At 46.9% G+C, this 24475-nt stretch overlaps 1 protein-coding gene across 1 annotated transcript; it reads left to right on the top strand.

Annotated features, from left to right (window-relative positions):
* The first annotated feature begins 230 nt into the window (after positions 1–230).
* LOC117892572 lies at positions 231–644 on the top strand. Its single transcript, XM_034798900.1, has one exon. The coding sequence runs from the start codon at positions 231–233 to the stop codon at positions 642–644; it is 414 nt and encodes a 137-aa protein (XP_034654791.1).
* Positions 645–24475: the final 23831 nt, after the last annotated feature.

Raw genomic sequence — 24475 nt, 5'->3', positions numbered from 1 at the left:
ACTGAACCAACATGCCATTAGATCTTTAACTAATAGCGAAATTTGGCCATCGAAATATTGATGAACGTCAAATATTTGTGTTGGCTGATCTTTGGAGTGCCAAAAATGGCAAAATAAAATTCGCCAACTGCTGTGCAAATTTGTACAAATGTTCGCGGCGATCGAATCGAATCGGGAACTGGATATAAAAGATCACATCGGAGGGTGGAAGATCATCATTCCCAACCAAGATGATGAGGAAGACAACGGCAATCTTTGGCTGTGTGGTCATAGCCCTGTGCATTGGCTATCTGCCCCTTGGGGAAGCCGTAACCTGCACGGACGCTCCCACGGATCCGGCCTGCATTAACTGCACCAATGACCCAACCAATGCCGAGTGCGTGGCAACTACGGTGGCACCTGAAGTCACGACTGTGGCTGCCGAGGTGACTACAGCTGCGACGGCTGCTGGCGACACAACCGCTGCTACTGCCACAGATACAACAACGGCGGCAACCTCTGCTGCGGCCACAACAACAACAGCTACCACAACCGGCACAAAAAAGAAGCGGGTGATCAAGTATAAGCGCCGTGTCAAGGGTGGCAAGACAAGAAGGAGGCGGAACCGCAAGACCAGGCGCAGGAGGCGCAACACAACGGGTTAAGAAATTAACTGGAAAATGAATCACGTAAACCGGAAGCGACTCAGGACATGCAGAATACCTCCCCCCCACAAAACATACTCTTAAATTACATTTAAATTGCACAACTATCAAATAAACATTTGAAAACTCTATGAGGAAAATCCTTTCTATTCAAAGGACATGCCCAGGAGCCCTCGCCGGAAAGTATGCTATGGCACTGGCTTTGATTGATGCACTAAAAAGTTACTCCACCTCAGGCACAGACCCATGGCTGAGTATCTCTCTCTCCCCGTCCATCAGCAGAGACTATTTTCACCTGCTGCTGAGTGACACATCCTGCACAAGCACAAGCACACGCTGCCCCCTCTGCCTGTCTGTCTGCCTACCATATTTTTGTGTAATAAATCCATCAAATATTTCACATGCTTATCATAAAATAATACGTCATTCCCCACTCATAATCATGCGATATAGAGGAACCCTTGCGGCGTACCCTTTTCAGTCAGTCAGTCCGCAGGTTTCAGTTTCCACATAATTTGATTTTTATCATAAGAGAACAATTATTTCATTTTCAGTTTCAGTTTGAGGCACACACAATGCATTTTCCGCGTATCATTCTAGATAATTTCTTCATTAGAACAGAGAGAAGGGAACCTGCCTGGCTGCCAGGCACCACTTCAGTAACTTGTCAGAATTTGTGACAAGTTGTTATCGAAATTTCTGAGCTCTGAATCTCGCTGGATGACAGTTTTCCATGGAAATGCTCGACTGTAAAAGTGTGAAGAGCGTTTTCGGATTGCCAGTGGATTTTTAATTGCAAAGTTAGAAACAACACGCGGCTTAGGCCAGGCAACTTTTCAGTCAATGCGATTAGCGAGGAGAGGACAGAAATCCAGCAAAACTTTTTGCAGTCGTCAGTCGTCAAGTCCATCAATGTGGAAAGAGCATTAAAATTTGGATTTATTTGTCAGAGAGACAAAGGCGAACCTGTTCTAATCTGATGCAGCAGCTCGGTTGCACTTGAGCGGATTCCGGCACGACGCTGTTCGCAGACAAAAGCACATTAAAGGATAAGCGCGAAAGGACAGCAGCTGCCGCCCCGAATGAAACCTCTTCGCGGTTTTATGTTATTTCTGTTGTTTGTCCAGACCGCAAAAACTAGTCCCTGAATGGAGAAGGACCGCAAAAACTAGTGTCTGCCCGGATCGGGTCTGATTCGTTTGGGTTTGGGCATGGGTCGGGCATGGGTCGGGGTCTGTCTAGGTGTATTGTAATGCCATTAGAGGCTTAGCGTGACAGACACTTTTGCGTGGGCTGCGATTATCGATCAAAGCCGCAAAGTGCCAACAGGTAGAAGTAAAGGAAAAACCCAGCCCGTGCCCACAGGTAGAGCACAGCCCAGCCCAGCCCAGAGCCTGTCAAAATGCATTTTTAATGCCTCACTCGCGCATCGATATGCCGCATTGTGTTTTTAGGGTATATATTTTGACAAGTGTATGGTATCGATGATGAAGGAATTTTCACAAGTTCCAAGGAGGTTGTATGGCAATTAGCTTGTGTAAACTTGGCCAGCATCTCGTCCGAGTCTGATCCCAATCCCAAACCTCAATTAGCGGCTGGCTTCCCATTCCCTTCCCAACAAAACCCCCAAAGAACAGACAAATTCTGGCTGTGGTTCTTGGATCTATTTCTATTGTTCTCTCGCACGACAATTCCATAATTTCCTTTGGCTCGGCAGATGCCTCAAAATCGTTTCTCTCTGTCGTGGCATTTGTTCATTTAATTTGTTAATTATTTGTGCTCTCTGCAAGTGTAACTAATGTCGTTCATTTGTGGTTGGACCCGACTGACTCTCTGCCTTTTGCGGTGGGGGATTTTGTGTCTGGAATTTCAAGTCAAGTTTGCGTGGGTCAAAGTCAGCTGCCAGGCGGCAAAACATCAATTTCCCGGCACCTGATAGACATCCCCGCTACCCGCTACCCGATACCCGCTCGCAACGGCTCCGTAATTGCCCCGTTTTGTGGCCTGTAATAATTTAATTGTGCTAATCAAATTTTCGTTATGTTTTGTGTGCCGTTTGATTGCAGCATTTAAGGGCGAGGGGGCAGAACAGAACAGAACAGAAATACTTAGAGTGGATATCATAATCAACGGCTGTACAAAAGATTCTATCTGTGCCTTTGTTTAAATCAATGTTTGAGAATGTTTTGTGCCGCATTCAACTCAATTTGTGCTGAAGACTCTTGTGGGGCAGGCTTTGAGTGGCTGTGGGGCAGAGACAATTGAGCAAAATCTGTAAACATGAAACATGAAATAAGTTGCGAAAATCAATAAATACATAAATAATGCGTCTTAAACATACAATTTAAATCTTAAACCAAAGGAAAGCAATCTAATGACTTCGGAACACCTTTTGCAATTGTCTAAATTAAGTTTAGTCACAATCTAAGGAACTGGCCACAGACTAAAGACTCTCGGAGGTATAATTACCACGAACAGGGGCACGTGATTAAGACCCCAAGAGCGGGCCAAAAATGGAAAACCAAAAACCAACAAATTCGACCGCACACACAACCAGAAAAGAATCTCGGAGAATTCCCAGGAAAGCTGGAAAAACATAAACAAAATCTCACACACAAACAAAGCGAAAGATAAAGTCATAAATAAAATTGGGACTGGAGCGTTGCCCGATGTCCGCTGCCCCGAACCAAACCCCTCAGGGCTATGCCGAACCCAAAAACCTTTGGCCCTGTCCCTTGGCCAATTCATTGTCGAGGGCCGACAACTACTATGGTTGACACTCGAATAGCGACACGCGCATCCCTTTTTTTAAACCATTTTGCTGCTGGAAATCTGCTCGTGAAATGGATTGAGCCAGCCCCAGGAAGCATTTGATTATTTTTTACGGTTTCTTGGAGTTTCGGGGTGGCTGGGGGAATGGCTGCTCGCAATTACAGGAAATAATTCGAACAAGTGAGGGGAAAAATTAAGAAAATGACCCGCCAGGCGATAAGACCAAATAGATAAAAGGCAGCAAAGTGAAAAGATACACAGCGCAGTCAGGGGCAGAGGCAGAGGCTGAGGCTGAGTCAGTGGGCATCAGTTGATTCCAAGAGGCAGAGAGAGATAGGATAACCGGCGGGGCTAACCCTCGGACAGTGGGTCACGTATGGAAGTGGAAATGCTGGACGTCCAAGCGTGAATGTCACGTAGCGAGCGAGGAGCAAGCGAGCGACTTTGCGAGGGTAAATAAATAAAGGAGAGAAGCGGGGCGGAGCGGAGCTGGCCGACTTGGATACTGGACATTCACACGACAAGTCCACACAGCAGACCCCAAAAAAATATATATCAACGATAATTTATGTGCGTGCTGACATGCGGGACTCTCTCGCAGTGTCCTCTACCTGAGGCAGGCTGAGGCAGGCTGAGGCAGTAGCTTGTACGCTTTTGTTAACAATTTAATGGCATAAACATTATGATTTCTGTTATTTCAATAAGAGAAGTCACACAACATGGTACCCCAAAACTGAAGAGCATCTTATCAGTTGAGTTGTACCCGTCCCCGTGGCAGTGTCCCCAACGTGAGGGCGATGCTGGCTCCAAGATAAACGACATGCATTTGAGCTGATGAACAGAGCAGAGCAGAGAGAGAGCGAGAAACCATTGAAGTATTTATTCGACTGCAAAAATTGTTATGCGTAACACGTTCAGGTTTGTTGGCTTTTTCGTCGGAGCCCCCCAGCAGGCGGTCAAAAATGTTAACAAGGCACCGGGATACACAGCAGACCGGTCTCCATGCAGCAGCATCCCTCCTGCCACTGCCTTTTGGCTTGAGTGCAATTGATTTTTGATGGCTGATAAATATAGTTATGAATACTTAACTGGGCAGACAGAGCCACAGCTTCGAGGTAGCCCCAAAAAGGTTCTAGAAACGCAACCGTAATAATAATTATGCCACGGCCATGGCCCCCGACAATGGCCCCCACATTTATCTGATGAGTTTTTAATTAATTTTCACCCATTGACGACTGCCTGGCAGAGTGGCTATCGATGGAGGCTGTGATAACTGCCGGGGCACACTCTCAGTGTGAATGTTTGGTGCGCTTTTTGGACAGATCGTTTGGCTCGTTGTCTGACAATCTTACTCGTGGCAGGCATTATCATTCATCTCCCTGCAAATCACTTCACTTTAGTCCATTCCACTCAACTCATTCTATCAGCCATCATCGTGGCTGGCAGTCGCCAATCATTTGTATCTTACACTTCCTGTCCAAGCAACCAAATTAGCCGCAATAAAAAAAGAAGGCTACAAAAAAGAAGGCCACAAAAAAGGGTACCTACAAATAAGGTTTCAAAAGAACGCAGGAAATGCGCCTCAACTGGAGAGAGGGGGGAACTGGTGGAGTTCCCCGTCAAGTCCAATTGCCGCAGCGTCAAATGCAATTCGCGGCTGTCAGCGGACCAAGCATTAGACATCCCAATGGCAAATGACTTTGGTGCTGCGACTGGAGTCTGCCTGGCCTGTCCGTTTGAGGTGTTAATTTGCCATGCAGCGACTGTCAGAGCCAAAATTAAAAGGCAGCCAGCAGCGGGCAGCCGTTGGAGCTGGGATTTGCAGTTGAAGCTGAGATTTGCAGTTGGATTTTGCAGTTTGCAGTCGCCTGGGCATGCGTAGAAGATCTTTGCCATGAAATAAGAAACCGGTTAACTAATTTGTCATATTGCAGCAGCTCCAGCCTGGCTGTAAGCTGTGATTCCGCTTGGATGTGGCCTGTTTGGCTGCTTGCCCCGTTGAGTGTTTGGCTAATTATGTGACGGCTGCTTAGATTGAGACATAACAAGGCCCTGGCACAGACCCACACAATGCCAGCCAATTTAATTACCACTTTAAGGCATTCCGCGCAATACCCCAAAGGCTCTACTCTGATTTCAGATTCCTTTGTGATCGGACCGGACCGCATTGGAGGGTTCCGTCTAGGCGGCGGCAATAAAAGTGTCAAAAGTAACACTGTGTTATATAAGACATCAGACAACGACAGCTACAACGAGGGGCGAAGGGCAATGAGAAGAGTTCCCAACAGCACACCAAATCCCTCAACTATTACCAGCCATAAAAATCGAGACTTGGAGCTGCTCCGTCTCCGCTGCTCCTGCGGGATTAGCCTTGGAGCGGGGCAACAGGGCCCATAAACCGTCGCCCAATAAGATCTAGCTATTGGGGAGGAGTGCTGCTGCTCCTCCTCCACTCGTTTCTTTTCGTTTGAACAAAAGGGTTGCGTATAAATAAATAAAATTTCATCAATGCCTTCTACTGGCGTCCATAACTTAAAGGATTACGCGCGCTGCCTCACTGTTCGGGGCTTAAATCATAAAAGATCTCCTCCAGTTCGATCTCCACTGCCATTTGACTTGCACACAAAGCAAATCACACAATTTAATGGGTTTGTTGTTCGGTTTTTGGGATCCCCAAACCCCAGAGTCAGAGTCAGTCTGGACTGTAGAATTGTTTTCTTTCTGTCGTTTTTCTCTGCATTTCCGTTGGCGTTTTTAAGTCGAATTTATTTCAACATTTAAAGGCCATAAAATGTTTGTGGCCCGAGCTTGGGCTCGTCGTGAACTGCAGCTGTCATAATTTAAATTCATTAAAATCAAAGTCTCCCCCCAAAAAAAGAAACCTTCCTCCTGCCAGGCTGTTCCACAAAAACTGTGACAAAAAGTTTTGTTACCCATTGGGGTAATTGCTTCCATGAAGAGCTGGCAGTCAACCAATTAAAATGCTACTCCAGTAGTTGGGCCAGACTTTACACTAAGTTTCCAGTCTGGAGAGAGAGATTCCCAGAATAATTCTAGATGCGATAGAGAGGGTACTGCCACAAGTTCCCATCATTCTTTCAGGTAATACTAACCCCCGGCCTGGTCAATCCATGAATGAAGCAATTTGCTACGTGATTTTGATATGATTTTTTTTATACCGATTATCCCTGATGGTGTGTTTTTTTTTGTGGGTCAAATTGTAATCGCATCTCGGGCATCACACGTCGCTGCTGTGTGCGCTCGAGAAAACGCACCAAAAATTAGAGGCAATTGATTCAGTTCAAGGCTCAGGCGGGGAACCAGCACTGGGGCTGGGGCTGCATTGGAAAATTAGATTTATTAGGCATATGCCACAGATCTGTTAGGACGATTAGGCGGGGGTATTCCGGCTACGTGTCTGGCATGGCGAAGTGAAAATTCTACTAAATATTGAACGATATCATCCGCCGGGGGAATGCTCATGAATGAATCCAAGCCAAATTAAATTTTATTTCAATATGTACATAATACTCGTTTTAACCATAAACAAAATAAAGGTTTCGCCATAAATAAATGAGCAATTTGGAAGTGCTTTCAGTTGCTAATAAATTGCATTGGGATTTTTTGCGTAATTATTTTTGGGTTATCTGTGTATTTATTGGGGGTTAAAATTTAGGCATTGGCAATTTTTCTTTTAGGTGAAAGTGTTAGGATTAATATTTAAATATTTATGCGTTGGGAAAAAATAAGCTATAAATCCTGTAATAGGTTTCCCCATTCATCTTTTGTTTAATGAATCCTCCTGCCCTGCACATTTGCCATAAAGTTGATTCATTAAAATGAATGCCCGACCGAATGTACGATGACTCATCGGACATCATCAGAATCCGAGGAGTGCTTTCCCCCAAGTGCCGTTCCGTTCCATTCCATTCCGTTCCCATATCAATCCCACACTCGCTGCCCCATTAGCAGCGGGTCTGCCCACAGCAAACAGCAACAAAAAAAAAGTAAATATTAATATGCAAAAGAAATAATAAAATCGCGAAACGGCAGCCACGGATCGCAAGTGTCAGAGTCGTCAGAGACACGACTCAATGGGGAGGGAACTTAATTTACAATCGCAAGGAGAGGCATTCATTTGGGACAAACACCTGCAAGTTGCCAGTTGCGAGTTGCCAGTAGTTCTGTGTGTGTCCCTGGGTGTGTGTGTGTGGGGTGGCAGCAGCACAATATTGAAATGTGGCAGCTTGGGCTGTGGCTGGGGCTGGGGGCTGGATCTGGGGCTCGGGCTGTTGCAGCGTGTATGATTTTTATACCCGGTACTCGAAGAGTAAATAGGGTATATTGTATTTGTGCACATAACGGTTGTATGTAACGCACAGAAGGAAACGTTTCCGACCCCATAAAGTATATATATTCTTGATCAGCATCAATAGCCGAGTCTCTGTCTGTCTGTCTGTCTGTCCGTCTGTCCGTCTGTCCGTCTGTCCGTCCTGATGAGCGCCTAGTACTCAGAGACTATAAGAGCTAGAGCCACCAAATTTTGCATCCAGACTTCTGTATGCTCACACTGTTACAAGTGTATTTCAAAAATGAGCCACGCCCCCTTCCGCCTCCGCAAAAGGGCGAAAACCTCCCAAATCTACAATTTTGAAGATAGCAGAAAACTAAAAACGCCATTCCGTAGGGAATTACCATATCTATCAGATCACCAAATTGGGATACAATTGGATCATTATTATAGCCACAATGAAGAAATTAATTTGCAGTAGCCAAACCCACCCCGTCCCGCAGCATTCACACTCTGCTTCGCGCTGTTTATGGCCTGGCCCCTGACACGTCACTGCCTCTGCCTCTGCCGCTGCCTCTGCCGCTGCCTCTGCCGCTGACTCTGCCGCGACTCTGCAGTGTGTGTCTATAGGGGAGGGTGGCGAGCTAAAGGAGCGTGTTGGCGTGAGTAGTGTTGTTGATGTAGATGACAGATGAAGAAAAAAATGTAAAATTTGACAAATAACCGCTAAGTTGCAGATGTAGTACTGAGTGCCGGGTATAAAAGTTGTGACGCGTAAGAAGCGTCTCACACGTCCCTTCTCGTTTTTGATTTATGATCTGTCACAAAAATAGTTGCCATACTCGTAGTCCCCTTGCCTTCTCTATGCAGCCATGCACCATGCGGCATGAAAATGCGTGCAGTGCGGGGACCGAGACTTGCTGCTCCCAGAACTGTGAAAGGAACAGGAAAGGCACTAAAAGATATTTACGATGCCCATGCTGTAGCTGGACCTGGACCTGGGATCCCTGCCAAAGTTATGCATAAAACTTTCTATAGAAGTCAAAGCCTGGTGGTGACCAGCAGAAGAGGATAGGATGCCAAGGACCGTCCGAGAGCTATCTTAACACGATCAAAGCCATCCACAACAACAGAAGCAATCAATTTTCGTTGTTGTGATAGCCGCGGGTAGTCAGACAGGCAGCAAGGCAACAGGCAACGGGCAACAGGCAGGAGGCACCATCCAGGAGAAGCTGCGGGCGATGCGGCTGCTTAATAAATATGATAATGCAGCCACTCGTATGCTCGTACCTGCTCCGACAGGCACCAGACTGCTGCTCCACTAATTAATGTAACAACTACATGGGCAGTCACAACTCGAACTCGAACTAGATCTAGTCCTGGGACCTGGGCTTGGTCCTGTTCTGGCCGGCCTGTGGCTCCGTTTGTGTTCCCCTAATAATAATAAATAGTGTCAAGATTAATTGAATCGTTCGCACTTTTGAGTTGCCAGTTGCCAAACATACTCGTACCCTAGGAATCCTCCCCACCCATACCCTTACCCTCCCCTCTGTGTGACACATGCTGCGACACATGATATATCGTCATTTTGAAAGTTTGCAATTTATTATAAATTTATTTATGCCAGTCCTGGGACTCCCAGTTTGCTTTTGGTATGCATTTCAAAAAGACATTTCCATGGCAAGATCAAGAGAGGCAGCAACCAGCAAAGAGCAAACCAGCAAACTGTGGCATCTCACTGTGTGCTGGTTGTGGCATTTTATAGTTCATTAATGTGGTTATATGGTGGGGCATGATTTACGCACCAAACCCGGCCACAAAATGCAAAAAACACTCAGACAACATGTGTGCCGGCATTGGTTCTATTTTGATTAGATGGCCAATCTCTAGGCATTGCTATGATCAAACATTCGGTGGAAGGAACTACAATTTTTAGGAATTATCTGGCACATTTTCCATACGATTAGATGACTTTGTGGCAGCTCTGAGGAACTGTCCCCCTTTGTGGCATTAATTGACAGAGAAAGAGAGATTTATGCCCAAAAGGACTTATGCCAAAAAGGCACCAAAATGGCAAACAAAATATTAAAGTTGGTAATTAATCAAATGTTGTATATGGTGTACCGTTAAGCCTTAAATGCGCTTATGAGTGGGCAAGCAAACAAAAGCCAAAGAGAAAGCGTTTTTTTGGGTGGGACTTGGTAAGCGTTTAAGACAAAGCCCTGGCAAGTGGACTTCCACTCTGTGGACGAATTTGGAGTGGAGTGGAAATGGAAGTGCATGAAATCCGTAAGCCGTCAGCCGCCGCCCGTCTGTTCGGTATCTGTCCTGCTCTGAGTCAGTTGAGAGTGAGTAGAATGTGAAAATAATCGCGAGCCTGCGCATAAATAATGGACTCGAGTGTCAAAGGGGCACATCGTCAATTTGTTGTTGCTCGCTCCACCCCTTGCCTGGCCTCTCCTGCTACGGATTTAAAAATAAAACACACACACATATCCACCGATCCGGAGCAAAACAATGAGCCGCATTTATTGCCCCATAGATGGCGAAGTTCCCCCTCCAAGTTTCAGTTCCAGTTCCAGATTTTTCAAACAAATTTGCTGAGTGCTTAAGTGCTTCCGAAACAGCAACAGAAACAAATCTGTGACATGTGTTTGTGTTCCCCTCCGCTGTACCCACCACTTGTCGTGGCTCCCCGTGCAAAAGGAAAAGGGAGACAAGGAATTTGGCCATCAGCGAGAGCGAAACTGCAAAGAAGAATGTCTCTCCATCTCTCTCTCTCTCTCTTGTTGCGCTTTAATTTCGATTTTTGTCGTGGCCCTTTCTTTAAGCGGATTTTCCCCATCGCAGAGCGTACCAAAACAGTCAGCAGATTGGCCAAGAAAGCGACGTACTCTCCGGGCTCTGATTTATGTGAGCTGCTTTGGAGATGCCACGATACGAGGAGGATCTGCTCCGAAACCCCCTTCACGGTGTGTCTCCCTGTGTGGCTGTGTTTTTCCACCTGGTCTAAAGCCGCTGCATTGTTCAACACACTCTTTGGGAATCATTATTTTCGAGCCCTCGGAGGATCCGTAGAAAGGAGCAGCGACTGCAATAACAAACAAAAGAGCAAACTACAAAAGGACAATCCAAAAACCAGGGGGCTTAATGCCACAAATTGAGCAATTTCCAGCATGCCGCATAAACCGGAGACCACTCTCTCGATCTCTCCGGCACTTTTTGGCTCTTTACCCATTAATGCAGCCATTTGAAAACTAATGAGAGCCACACGAACACACACACAGACACAAAAACAAAATAGGGAAATGGGAGGAAAAACACCAACTAACAGCAAACAAATGGGACAACAAAAAACAGCCAGAGAATGGTAGGGCTCAGCCAGCAGTCAGAAATCCGCTTACACAGATGAGGATGAGAGGCTGCAGGAATGGAGAATCAGTCTGGGCAAGGGCATGGGCATGAGGAAGCTCCTTCCAGTGGTGTTGCTGGAAATGAATGCGCATTCCAAATGAAGCCCTAATCCTTTTACAATTGATGCTGTGCAGCCAGCCATGCACCTGTATGTGTGTCAGTATGTGTGTGTGTTCAAGCCATATGTGGCCACAGTTGATGCACATCCTCCTGTTGTCCTGCCAGCTCTACGTTTTTCAATATGTTTGTGTTTTGGCCCGGGGCTTATGGAACTCACATTTGGGTGTGAGAAGACAATATGTTTTTCTTTTTCCAAGTCTGACCTACCGCACGTTGGTTTGGGCTGGCCAACACTTGAGCGTCAATCTATTTATTATTTTAAGCGTCTGTGCTGGGTAAGCTTCTGTTTTGGTAAAGATCTCCCTAACGAGGATCCTAACAAAACTTATTCAGAAAGCAACTAAAACGCCGCCAGAAATGTAGTTTTTTCCCCAGAATTTGTGCGGGATTATCTACTCCATTACAACTCACATCAACCTGAACGGACTGTGACAATACTTAGGCTGCCAGTCAGCCACGTCGACCCGGGGACAAATGTGTGCCCCATGACACACCTTGTTAGAGAGAGCCGCTCTGGCTGTTGCGCCACAGCTGCCACCGACCAGCAGTGAGGGGGAGCGCAGACGCAGAGCATCTAAAGAGCGATTCAAAATCGAAAAGCGTTGCGAACTGCTGGAAATTTGCTTTTCCCCTGCAGCAGTTAACACATTGCAAGTGACAAAGTATGCACAAAATCAAATAAGAAATTCGTTACGCGCCGCAATGCACTTAATTTCAAACAGGATTTACGAGGTTGACACACATTTAAGCCAATGCTAGGCTAGGGATGACATGGGATCACACACGAGCCTCGAGCCACGAGGCTGCGCGGCTGCGCAGTTGGAAACTCGTGAAAAGAGCAAATCGCTTGTGACGAAACGAAATTTTCAACGCTCGACTGGGCCTGGACCCTGGACTGACTGTGAGCTGCGTACAAGATGCAAAAAGTGCTAATGAAATGTCCTTTTTAGCTTAGGGCAGAGATCAACTCTGGGCCGTAGGCAGCTGCCGAGCGTGGCAAATGGAAATGCGACTCGCAGAGCAAAATTGTTCGCTCAATTGCATTTTCTGGAGAGATTCAGAGAGTTGCATGTACGTAATTTGTTGCATGCCATGGCTGCAATTTTCCTGGCCATGGCCAGCCTCAAGTGGAATCCCGCCTGCATTAATATTCAATATTCCAAGGTACTTAGTGCAGCTTAGACCACAGCAGACTGCCTCTGAAGGACCCTCGACGCTGCTCGGCCCAATTAGTTGCAATTGTTGGAGATGTGCCCTGCCCTGCCACACAGCTGCACTAGTTTTGGCCAGCTTTTGGGCCAAATCAATTGGACAATACACATGGCTGGACTGCTCGAGAATGCATGAAAGCTTTGCCACGAAATTCTAGACTGAAAACTGCCACAATAAAGCTGGAACCATTGCTAGGCTGCTCTTTAATGACTGTTTGCTGAGGAATGACTTTTCGCTGTGGGATTTCAGTTTTGTCGGGGGCGGCAGCAGCTGTCCGGCATTGGGATGCCCCTCCAGGCAGCTGGGGAATAGTTTTCTCCCGTTTTCTTTCTCCTTGACAGCTGAAAGGTCTCTGGACGCACCTGAACCAAACCGCAGGATAGTTAAACAATCGCAAACAAAACAGTTAGCTTCCTAATAATGTGCCAAAACAAAACAAAAATAGAAATCGTGCCCAGCACGAGCCAGAGGAGTTGTCGTCCTTTGAGACATTTTTGGCGCAGCTTGACATTTGTTTGTACCAAAATATTTGCAACGAATGAGCCAGCAGTGGGCCAGCAGTTCCCCGAAACGTGGCACAAAGGACGCTGCAGCAGCAGTAGCTGGAATTTCAGTAGTCGCAGGACTACCGAAAACGGCAGCAGCAGCAGAAGCCTTGAAATAGCATTTTATGGCCATGCCATTAAGGGCCCCGTGGAGCTCTAAGCAGAGTTGATTGCTGCCCTGCCCTGCCCGGCCTCATGCGTGCCAAATCAGACATCCAGCCGGCCTGCCAGTTGACATTTCCAAGGCAATTCCACTAACTAGACCCGCGTCCATCCTGTGTCCACTGCGCATGCGTGGCCAATCGCGGTACGTGTGTCCAGCTCTCCGGCTTCAGCTTCGGCTTCGGCTGCACCTCTGCACGCGCACAAAGCGCATTTAGTCACAGCAAATTATGACGGGCATGGGTCGGGACAGGGCAGTGGCAGTGCCATGGACTGACAGTGGCAGTCGAATCGCCTTGAGCGGCATTTAGTACACCCACCTGGTAGCCGGCTACCATTATCCTTTTGGCAACAAAAAGCGTGGCTAAAGCGCGTCTCTCCCTGCCCAGGCTAAGACAAATGTCACGTGCTGCAGTCAGAAATTAATGCCCCCCGTCCATTGGCCATTGTTAATAAGCGTGGCCAAATGGGGAATGTCGTAAGACGGTCAGGGCTAGTTGGCCCTAGCTACAGGAAGTGCTATAAACTGATTCCAGAGCTGTGATTCCGGTGCAGAGATAGAGAGGAAACACCAAAGGGAAACGTATTCTGTGGAATGAAAATGAAAAGTGTTTTACCTTTGTTTAGAGCAGACCGCAGGGGCAATCGCAATCTCTGAAAGTAGACAAGAAAATACATGAATTGAGTGTTAATAAACATATATTTAGTGTACTAAAATATAGCAAAAAATTCCATCCTCAATCAGTCTACGAAAACATCGTTATCCCACTTTGCTTGGCCACTAAAACATGATGGAAACCCCATTTGTATGAGCTTATAAACATTTTCAAATGATGAAGCACTTTTCTGTTCCACAAAAAGTAAGCCACAAAAAGGCAGATGTGGCAGGGAAATTATTAAATGTTTAATGCAGCGCAACATGCAATGCAATTACGCATAGAGAAGGTAGAGGGGGGGACGAGTGCAACTCCAACCACGGCAAAGTGAAACTTGTGACAAAAGCGCGGAAAAGCAGCAGCAGCAGCAGCAGCAGCGCCCGGAAAACTTTTGCCATGCTGATGGAAAACGTTTTGTGCGCGGCTTAAGCCAATTTGTGCCAAACTCAAATCTGCAACAAGATGGCAAAAGGGAGCCGGGAAAAAGCACCAAATAAAAGTTACAATGAAGTTTTTTTTTGGGGCCAAGCGGCTTAAAGGCAACTACCAAATGGCATTTACCTCTGCCCTTGCCCCTGGCTGCGACGCATAATGAGAAGAGTTTTTCGCGTGGAGTTCGTGGATTGGCAATTTCAAGTTTCCTCGCTGCCTCACAATCGGCCGACTGATTAAGCCGATAAGATCTACGACAAAGGGCAGGCAGCAGGCAGCAGGCAGCGGACAGAACAGAACCTGATTAACGCATGAAAATGGCTATAAGCCTCCTCGTAATTATTGCCAATTTCACGCTCATAAAATCACAAGCGTGTAAAATTATGAATGATAACATTGACAGAGGCAGAGGCAGAGGCAGAGGCAGAGGCAGAGAGCAGCGGCACACTATTTAGCAGCTGGACTTTGTCTTAATCTGAGGCGCAAAAAAAGCCTCTCGGCAACAATGTTGTTGCACTCCGGCGGGGGGCGTCTCCCTCTTAAAGAGCTGCAATTTTTATATTAAAAATATTTATTAAACTTGTCCGGGGGTTTGCCCCTGGTCTGGGCCATCTGTTTGGGGCAAGGTGTGAATGCGTCAATGTGGCAATGAAGCCAAAGGGTCTCACTCCCAGTTACAGCTGTTGCCTGCTCCTTGCTCCTTTTTTGGGAGCGTAATTAGGCTGCTCTTTTGGGTAATTAATAAAAATGAAGTGCTGCCCGAACCAGAAAATTGTGCGCCAGCCCGCGGCAGACTTTGCGACGCTGATTGCGAGGCAAATTCTGTCTTATAATTATCATTAGAGCAGCACGCTGCCTGTCCTGTCCAGTTTCATCTGAAACGTGGGAACTCTCTCAACTCAACTGCAATCGATAATCTCAATGGGCTATGCGATTGTTGCGCCTGTCACAATATTGAAAGCGATCAAAGACACCAAAGGGCCACCGAATTGAGAGGGAAAATGATGGCTCAAAGAAGCCGTCTTGGGCCAAGATTCGCAAACTCATTGCGGCAAAGCATCTAAAGATGAGAGCCAGAACCTGTGTATTCAATATAACATGACATTCTTCCCACCTTTATTAACTAATTTGACAAGGTTGAGCGGCGACTGTCGGTGGGCTGACAATGGGCCAAAGACTTCTCTAATTGCCGCACAGCCGCCACACACGATGACGCAGATTGAGTGGGGGGGCACCTTAATACGATTCCCGAAAGACAACAAAATTGTCACCGTCATCGTTTCTGGCCCACTACACTCCCTCCTTTTGAGGCAAGTGGACAATAGAGCAGCATCTCCGGCAGCAACCGAGCTCAAGCCTTGGGAAAATGTCACCCGAATCGGTTGTCACCTGAGGCAAGGCCCCTCTGTTCCTGTTGTCCTTTTGATGCCACTCCCCTCTCTGTTGCTCACTGATTGTCGTTTGCATTGTTTGTGCCACACATTTTGTTGTACTTATGGGCCACATCGCAACTGCAGCACTTTGCATGGGCCGGAGAGTTACGTTTGATCCTTTCTTGCTTGGCCCTAGGACCGCTCGTTTTGGCCTTTGTTGCTTGTCGGTCGATTTGTTTCCATTTCAAACTCATTTGGCCGGCACTTGCGCTTCCTTAAAGTGTTTTCTTTTTTGTCGGCGGCCCCTCAAACGATGTGCATTTGTTTTGCGCTCAATTGCCAAAAATAAAACTGTTCTGAGGCCTGCCAATTGCTTTTGTGTGTCTTTCTGTGTGTGGTCTGGGACCAGCTTCTGCTTCGACGATGGGAATCAGTGCAGGAACGGAGAGCAGTGCAGTTCGGTGCCTGACTTTGCATATGCTTAACATGCGCTCGCTCGACTCTGCGTTCTGATGAGGTGAAGCTGGGACCGCTGCAGGGGTTCGACTTTTGCCCAGTGCCAGTTTGCCGGCTCATCGCCAGAGCAGCAGCAAGGCCAAATGGTACAGTGGGACAGACTTTGGAGAGGACTAAAACTTGGAGTAAAATTTAGGCTTTCGCTCCACTGTGCTGTGACTATTGTGTGCACCCCTCACCCTTCACCGATTGCTTGTTGGTTGTTGGAAGCTGAAACTGTTTTGCATGATTGACTGTTTGACATAATGAAACGCATGCAAGAGAGACGAGCCAAGCGTTGCCCGAGAGCTGGCCAGTAACCAGATTTGGGTGCTCCGTTAACAGAGCAGCTAGCTCACTCCCTCCATCCCTCCACTCGATGACCCCATTCCAGACCCACGCATTGTGGCTCCGCTTGCACTAATCAAGTGCAATGTTGTGCCCCCAGTCCAGTCCCGGGCCCCGGCCTGGTCCAGGAGCCGAACCATTCATTGGTAGAGCAGAGCCATCATGGTCTGTATTCAGTATTGTGGTTTACTGGCTGCTGCTGCTGCCTTTTCTTTTATCAACGTTGCCTCAGATCCGGGCTGTCACTCGCCTTCCTGGTGGGTTGTTATGTTGGATGTTGGCTGTTGCTGGGGTTGGGTTCTGTTCTGTTCGTGCTGTTGCTGCGCTCTAATCAGTCATTGCACAACATGGAGCAGAGCAGAGCAGGGCAGAGAAATGGGTCAGTCAGTGGGTCTGTCTGTCAGTCAGTCAGTCATTCACTCTGTCCAGGGTCAGTCCAATGCAGTTCAACGGCTCTGGCTAGGCTTGGGGAGGGGGCCAATGAAAATGAAAATGAAAATCTGTGTCATTGTGCATTGCTCGCATATTGAACAGGTTGCCAAGAGTCCATCCATTGTCCAGACTCCTTCTCTCTCTCCCTCTCAGCACTTTCATCTTCCTGCTGCAGCAATGGCACACAAATTAGCTACGACATTCTTGAGGATGGATAGATGGCCAGGTAATTGCTTGGCCCGGCAGGTTGAGAGCACTTTAAAGCACTTTTGCACTTTTGTGCATGGCTCTTGATGGTGCTGAGGGTAGGTAAATATTCTTGCTTTAAAGCACTGCTCGAAATGGAGAATTAGGTTCCAATTTAATGCCAGCTCAGTTTGCAAGTGGATGGACGGCATTTCGGGGCTGGGAAACCTTTTGATTTCTGCTCATAATTTATGTATGAGTTCAGTGCGAAACGTGTGTGTGGGCTCAAAGAGCCATCGCAGAGAGTGTCGGCGGCAGAGTGTGAGAAGAGTCAAAAAAAGATCACAAGAGCGAAGCTATTAAAACAAACGCCCACCGACAGTCGACGGTCGACAGTCGAGAGTCGAGAGCACAGCGAGTCGGCATGGATGACATGCATTTGCTTTGAGAAGTGATGAAAGTGTCTCACAATCCACAAAGACAGCCCAGGCGGCAGCTTCAGACGGAGGAAACACAGAGACGACACCCACGCACAACAGGAGCAACAAAAAGAGAGAGAGGACTCCCTGCACGAGGGACGGGACAAGGAACCCCGTCGCAAGGCGTTACTAATTTGTGTCACATTTTTTGTGTGCGAGTATTGTTCGGCGGGGGAAATTGGCTACACTTGTTACACGGTTCACACGCTGCCCGAGCATCTTCCGGCCTCGACTTTGACTCCCGCATTGTTTCCTCTTCTTTGCTCTTTTTTTTTGGCAATGATGGCATTTGCGGTAGGTCCACATCATCGATCGATCTATCGAGTGTGCCCTGGCAGTGGCAGTGGCAGGGGGCAGGCCCATTCATCTTGCCAACGGCCGATGACAGTAGTCAACCGAAAAGGCGGAGAGTTGTCTCTTTCGAGCATTACTAATTGACAATTCGTTTCGAGAATGAGAATGTGTGACTTTTGGCAGTTTTCGGTGTGGCAGAGAGCATGTGAGGCGGCATCGGAGAGCTGTGCAGCGTGGGCGGGCAGCGACCGCATATTAAGCATGCGGCTTCGGGGTGGCATGCAGCGGAGACGTCAAGCTGTCTGGAAGGATGCTGCCGGAGGTACAGTCGAGCACTTGGGTGGAGATCAAAGCGGCAACAATTCACTTTTCAATGGCTCCCCGAGTGTTTTCCAACGAAAGAAAGTTTGTCTTTTGGGAGGTCAAAATATTACACAAATTAAATACAAATAAATTCAATAAATATTCCGAAATGCAAGAGGAACTTCCCAGCTTTGGATATCATTTTAAATTTGCGATTTTGCCCCACGCTAGAATGCACTTTTCTTGCCACTTTTAGCCGCCTCTTTGCAACGTAATCTCCCCATCGCTGGCTACTCAAATTCTCGGTTTATGTTCGAGTAGTTTTTGCCCCACCACCACCACCACCCAGCGGGTGAATGTTAATCAGACTTCCCGTTGCTGGCCGTCCTCGTACATTTCGAGATGAGCTCAAGTTTCACTTAGAATCGCGTGGGCCTCTCCCCTCCCCTGCTGCTGCAGTTCCCCCTGCTCTTGAGCATGCTTTAATGTGCGTCGAACGCTTTTGGCCATGATTTGGCGTACGCCATTTAATCAGCGATATCTGCAACACCTGCCACAGCCCCGGCTCCAGCGCCCGGTCTCCACTGCAACTGCAACTGCAGCTTCAGCTCCTGGAGCGGCAATAACGAGATAAAGAAAAGCAGCAGCAGCAGCAGCAGAAGCAGATCCAAACGCCTGCACTTCCTGTGTCTGCACTGGGCTTGGGACTTGAAACTGGACCTGGTCCTGGGCTCCAACTCTATCGCTACCCGCTCTGTGGCTTTAACTTGAATTGAAATGGATTTAGCTGAAGTGGCAGCCAGCAGCAGCCTCTCCAGAGTGCAGCAGGGCGGCGCTGTTGGCTCTGAAATTAATTAAGTTGACTTCTGGCATTGGCAATGCAGCAAAGGGGAGCAGCAGCAGCCAGACCGGACCCTGACTAGCCATCAATTGCAAGCGGAAGTCGTAAGTTTTGGCATTGGATTTTCCGGACACACCCGGCCAGTGTGTGGAAATTATGAAAAATGAAACCAGGCACAAACTAACGAGCTGAGCCAGACCCCTGCTCTCGTTCTCTTGGCTGTGGCGCCATTCGGATGGGGCTGCTGGGCCCATCAGGCGCACATGTTGCCGGCAAGTCGCCGCCTAATTGATGAACTGCTCAGAGCCCCAATGCCATCTCCAACTCCAGTTCCACTTCCAGTTCAGTTCGTTCTTTGTGGCTGTGCGTAGGCGCAGAAATATTATTTACAAATTGATTAATTGTTGTTTATTGGAAGTCATCGTCAGAACGAAAGAGTAGTTTGAGGCCATCATCATGTTGATAAATGAACTGGCAGCCCTGTGTGGCCTAGACCTCATCGATGTTGTCATTCCCTCCCCCCCTCAAACCAATCACAGAGCCAATTGCAGCCCCCCAAAAGGTCAACCCATCAGTCATAAGCTGAGCCACACACCTCAAATGCCAGACTGCTGGGGAGTAGAAATGCAATTGGTAAAAAATATGTACGATGTGTCTGGGGAATTAGCCGACGGACATGACGACTGCTGGACCTGGACCTGGAGCTGGGTTTAACCACCCAACTGTCTCTCCAAACTGTCACACACCGAGTCTGAGGTATTGGGCACAATACCGACAATGACTGACATTTGTAATTGATTTCCAAAGCGCCTTAGCTTTAGATTACAGCACATTAGCGGGCAATGAATTGGAATTGGAATTGGAATTGGAATGGAGCAAGTGGGAAGGGGGATTGACAATGGAATGGTAACTGGGTGAGGTCTGCCACGGAATGCAATGCACTTCAGACAGAAAGAACACTGTCTGTCAGGGTGGGGACACCCTATAACGATGATGGAAACGTGTAAGGAGTGAAACGACATCTATTCCACTTTCAACTTTAATTATTCAGGATGGGATTATCTAATCCGCTTCGTTACAAATCAAAGTGCTTTCGCTTGTCGCCCGATGCTTATCAAAATTTGTTGTCTTACTTGTGCCACTCCAAATAGATCTGCGCACGCTGCGGAAAGTAAAACTTGTCATAAAAATTAAAATCAAATTCGATTTAACTGCCCAAGCCACAACACTGCAGCAGCGCCAACAAACTTGTAGGCACATTACAAAGTACATAAAATAATTTAAAGGCCATCATTAACATTATCGCAGGCGGGCAGGGCCGATAAGCTGGCACAGGGCGGTCCCTGGGTCTCCATAAACAAAGCCCAATCCAATATCCAAAACACTAGACCTGAAGCCCTGTGCCAACCTCAACACTTTCCTTTCGACGCCCGTTGCGTTTGGCTTTTTATGGACTCGAATTTAACGCCATTTGATGAGAGTTTGGGGTACGGGTTTGTGTTTGTGGCTCTTTTAATTAAAAGTAAAACCGGGTTAAGTATTGAGCAAAAGCGCAGCATGTGTTAGATAAATAGATAAAACTCTCGTCTCTCATCTGGCATTTAAAGCCGCGTAAATCTACTACAAAGGGCCAGCCTCAAATCAAAGTTCATTAGTTTTGAACAACACGAGTCGTTAAATCTCACTACTGCCTGATTCAGTGATTGTCAAACGCGGGGGGATCCATCATGGGCATTGCAGCTGCCAATTCTGAAATTAGCTTCGCTGTTCTCCCTCGCTTTTGGCCAACTGGTAAAAGACACAATTTTCGTCTCGCTCAAAATCCAATTCGAAATGCGTGCTGGAACGAATGACGAATACACACCGGGAAAACGGTACGAACAGGACATGACCTGACACTCGGGACAATGCCGAAGCGTGAAAATCTTTTTGGGCACACATTTTCAAAGGCAAGAAAACTCAAGTGTGAAAATTACTTATGTGTCGGCATTCGCATCTGCAAAAAATGTAAAAATTCCAATGCCCAGCCGGCGAGGGGCACCCGCCATAATTGGATTAAGGTCCATGGAAAAGGTGCAGAGAAATGTATGGATCGATGTATGGATGGGCTTTGTAAACTGTATTTGCGGTTAAATGAAATGATTACCAGCCAGCCAGCCTCTCCCCAATTTCGGGAATTTCAACTTTCAAATGGTATTCGGGGTAATCTGTGCAACTATTTTCCGGATTTAGGTCAGCGGCGCAACCCCCCAGCACATTTCATTGTAATTATAAATATTATTGAAAAAGTTCGCACCATAAAAACCAAACTGGGCCGCACCTTCCACAGAGTTATTTTTGAATGGCCAACAATGCACGGCACCAGTCAGGGCCCCCAAACGGTTCATCGGCAGAGAGCTAATGAAAACTCCCCGTCGCGTTAATGAGTCAAAGTGTTGAAATTATTTGCATTCACTTTGCCGCTCATACGTACAGATGTACATATGTACATATGTATGTACATACACACATGAATTTATTGTGGCCATGCGAGAAAGTTCATAAATCAGCAGATCCGAGAGTTTTTCAATGAAACCAAAGTTAAAAAGAAATATTTAGAGAGAGAAAGAAAGAGTGAGAGGTCGTTGTTGGAGCCACCGGCATCTCTGGCGCTGCAAAAATGCTGTGCAGTGCAGGGCACACAAAAACTTTAACCATTCAAATTAAGCTAAAATTAATTGCTGCCCAGCAACAAAAAAATATTAACTCAAACACAACTAGTTTTTGCTGCAAAATGTTGCCAACTAATTGAAAATATATATCACGCACGCCACCATGTAGGGGTCGGCCGGGTCGCATATGCAGATTTGCCAGTCAGCCGTGCACCCGCCCCTGACCGACCGCTCTCCCTCCCCACTTTTGTGGAAAGTGGCTCAGTGGTGCAATTGAAATTGCAATTGCAACCGACGGTGGGCGCCAGCCGCCACCTTTTTATTTTGATGGAGGAAACTGGTTAACGTTGCAATTTATTTTGGCACAGCAAAATGCCATAAAATCGAAAATTATATAGTAAAGTTAATTAAAAGTCACAGCAGCTCTATTCAAAATCCATTGCTGACAGACACTTCTCTCTCTCTCTTTCTCTCTCTCATCGCATATGGAAATTATAATTCATTTGAGCGTGATTATGATTATGTGTGTGTTTGGCAAGTGGAAATGAATGGACTAGGGTTGAACATACATACCTAATGTTGGAGCGATTATGCAGACCTAATTTCAATAATATTTTCGCTTTCAAACAACTTTTGCATGTGCACAGCAGCAAAATCGTAATTAACACTTGGAAGTACTTTTTGTATGTACGCGTGTAACGGCATCGTAAGTTTATGCTTCACCGAACTGACTTCGAGATTATTCTACCTGCTGCTGCGGGTCTACATTTACCATATTTCTACCTGCTCGCTTGTTCCCTTTTGCCTTGTCCACCGTTATTTTTGTTGGTTTGCCTATTCCCTTGCACTGCATTGATGTGTTGTTGGGAGAGTGCGTTACTTATTGAAAGACTCTCTCAGAGATGCTCATAGTTGCGAGGCGATAAGAGCGAGCTGTCGGTCGAACTTAAGCTGAGAGAGAGAGAGGGTTACTTTGCATTGCAAGCAGGTAGAGCAGAATTCTCTTGTTGCGTAGATCTGTGCAAATGGCAAAAACAACAAATGCAAAACCCTGACGAAATACATACATACATACATATGTACATATATTCTTGCTGTTACGGTTTTCAGTTCATTTCCACTTTAAATTTTCAGTATTGCATCAGCGATTGCTCAACCAAACTTAAATGCGAAATCATTTGATTATTAATGGGCAATTCATTTCATTTGAGAAAGCAAATTGATTATCTCTCCGGGGCAGTGTAAACCGGGCTAATGGCCATACGTAGTGCATATGCAAAAGGAAAAACAACAACAACAGAAACGCAAACGCAAACGCAAACACAAACAACAGAGCGAATTTTCTAACCATAATTTCCTGTTGTTGGGCAAAACGGAAAATTTACGAGCACAATTGTTAGATACGGCTGCCAGGCGGCGGCCGCAAACATGATCAATTACAGTGCAAATGCGCAATGCTGTGAAAAATGCAGCGAAAATTCGCACACAAAATAAACACAGAACTCTCGTGTGTGAGAAGGAGAGATACTGCAGAGAGGGGGAGAACTGGACGACTGCTGGACTGTGGGCGCGGTTCATGTGTTGTTTTAGCCGCTTGATTAATCGAGGCTAGTTGCGAGTGGCAATGGCGAAATTAGCCTCCCCATACCCATACCGAGATATGCGCACGAAACTCGGCCAGGGGCTCCGGGGGTGGGTGGCAGCTCGAAACACCCACGCGACAGGACAGCCATGAACCATGCGAAACAATTATGCAAATGTTGTGTGAGAAACAATGTACAGAAATCATTACGAGACGCAAATTAATTACGCCAGCAAAATATAACCACAAAGCAGCACAGAGCAGCTGCATTTGAATCAAGGTGGCATGGGCATGGCATGGATACAGATAGTGGGAGCCAGAGAGTGGGTGGGAGAGCGAGCAGTCGGTTCTGTCACGCTAATGAGACAATTGCAATTGTTGCCACAAAACTTTCATCGCTGCGTTGGGCCTGGGTCTGTGCACGCTTGTCTGGCTGTCATTAAGATGCAGCTTAGTCGCTTGTCTCATGTCTCGTCAGCAACATGTGGCAACTGCAACTGCAACAAACACCTTGACGTGAGCCCCACAACTGACCCAATTCTCAGCAAGCCGGCAGGCAAGCAGGCATCCAGCATCCCAGCATCAGTGGCATTGTCAACGACGTTGTCGTAATGTGACATAAGGTGCAGGCAATTTCAGCTTCAATTACACTGTGCAACAGCGTACGAGTACGAGTTGTTCTACATGCACAACGGATAGACAGTGTCGTCTCGTCTCAGGCCATGTCTCGTGTTGCCAGTCCACCAATATGGGCAGAACTTGGCAACCAAACATCAGGTTTCCCTCTCTCTCTCTCTCACTTCGATCAACCATTCCTTTGCTGATCAGTGTCATCAGCATCTTCATTACGTTGGGTAAGAAGGAAGAAGCAGCCACCGCGCTGTCTGCCACAGCATCTTAATTTGTTAAGTGTCTTTTGGCTTGTTGCATGGACCAAAAGGGGGGTGCTGTGTGTGTGTCTCTGGCAACTGTCATCATTATTTTTTCCAATATGCATTTAGCGTTTTATGGACATGCGTGTCTGCCAGCTGACCAGATGCCTAATCAGCATCTCATATTGTTGCAGTTGCAGTTGCAGTTGCAGTGGCCCGGTAGAGTCTGCCGTTGTTGATGCATGTGGCACGCAATTGCTGACCATTGTTTAGATCTCTCTCTCTCTCTCTCTCTCTCGCTCTCGTTCTGAAGGCACACATCCTTGGCCATTGAACTTGCTGCTGAGCCTTTCGTGACACCCATCATCATC

Source organism: Drosophila subobscura, chromosome E (assembly GCF_008121235.1).
Source record: "Drosophila subobscura isolate 14011-0131.10 chromosome E, UCBerk_Dsub_1.0, whole genome shotgun sequence".
Taxonomy (NCBI): Eukaryota; Metazoa; Arthropoda; class Insecta; order Diptera; family Drosophilidae; genus Drosophila; species Drosophila subobscura.
Note: the sequence above shows the minus strand (reverse complement) of the source record. Positions and strands in the feature narration are given on the sequence as shown.

Bases quoted from the DNA above. Each gene is read 5' to 3' on its own strand.
- LOC117892572 (XM_034798900.1), top strand. From the start codon at position 231: ATGATGAGGAAGACAACGGCAATCTTTGGCTGTGTGGTCATAGCCCTG.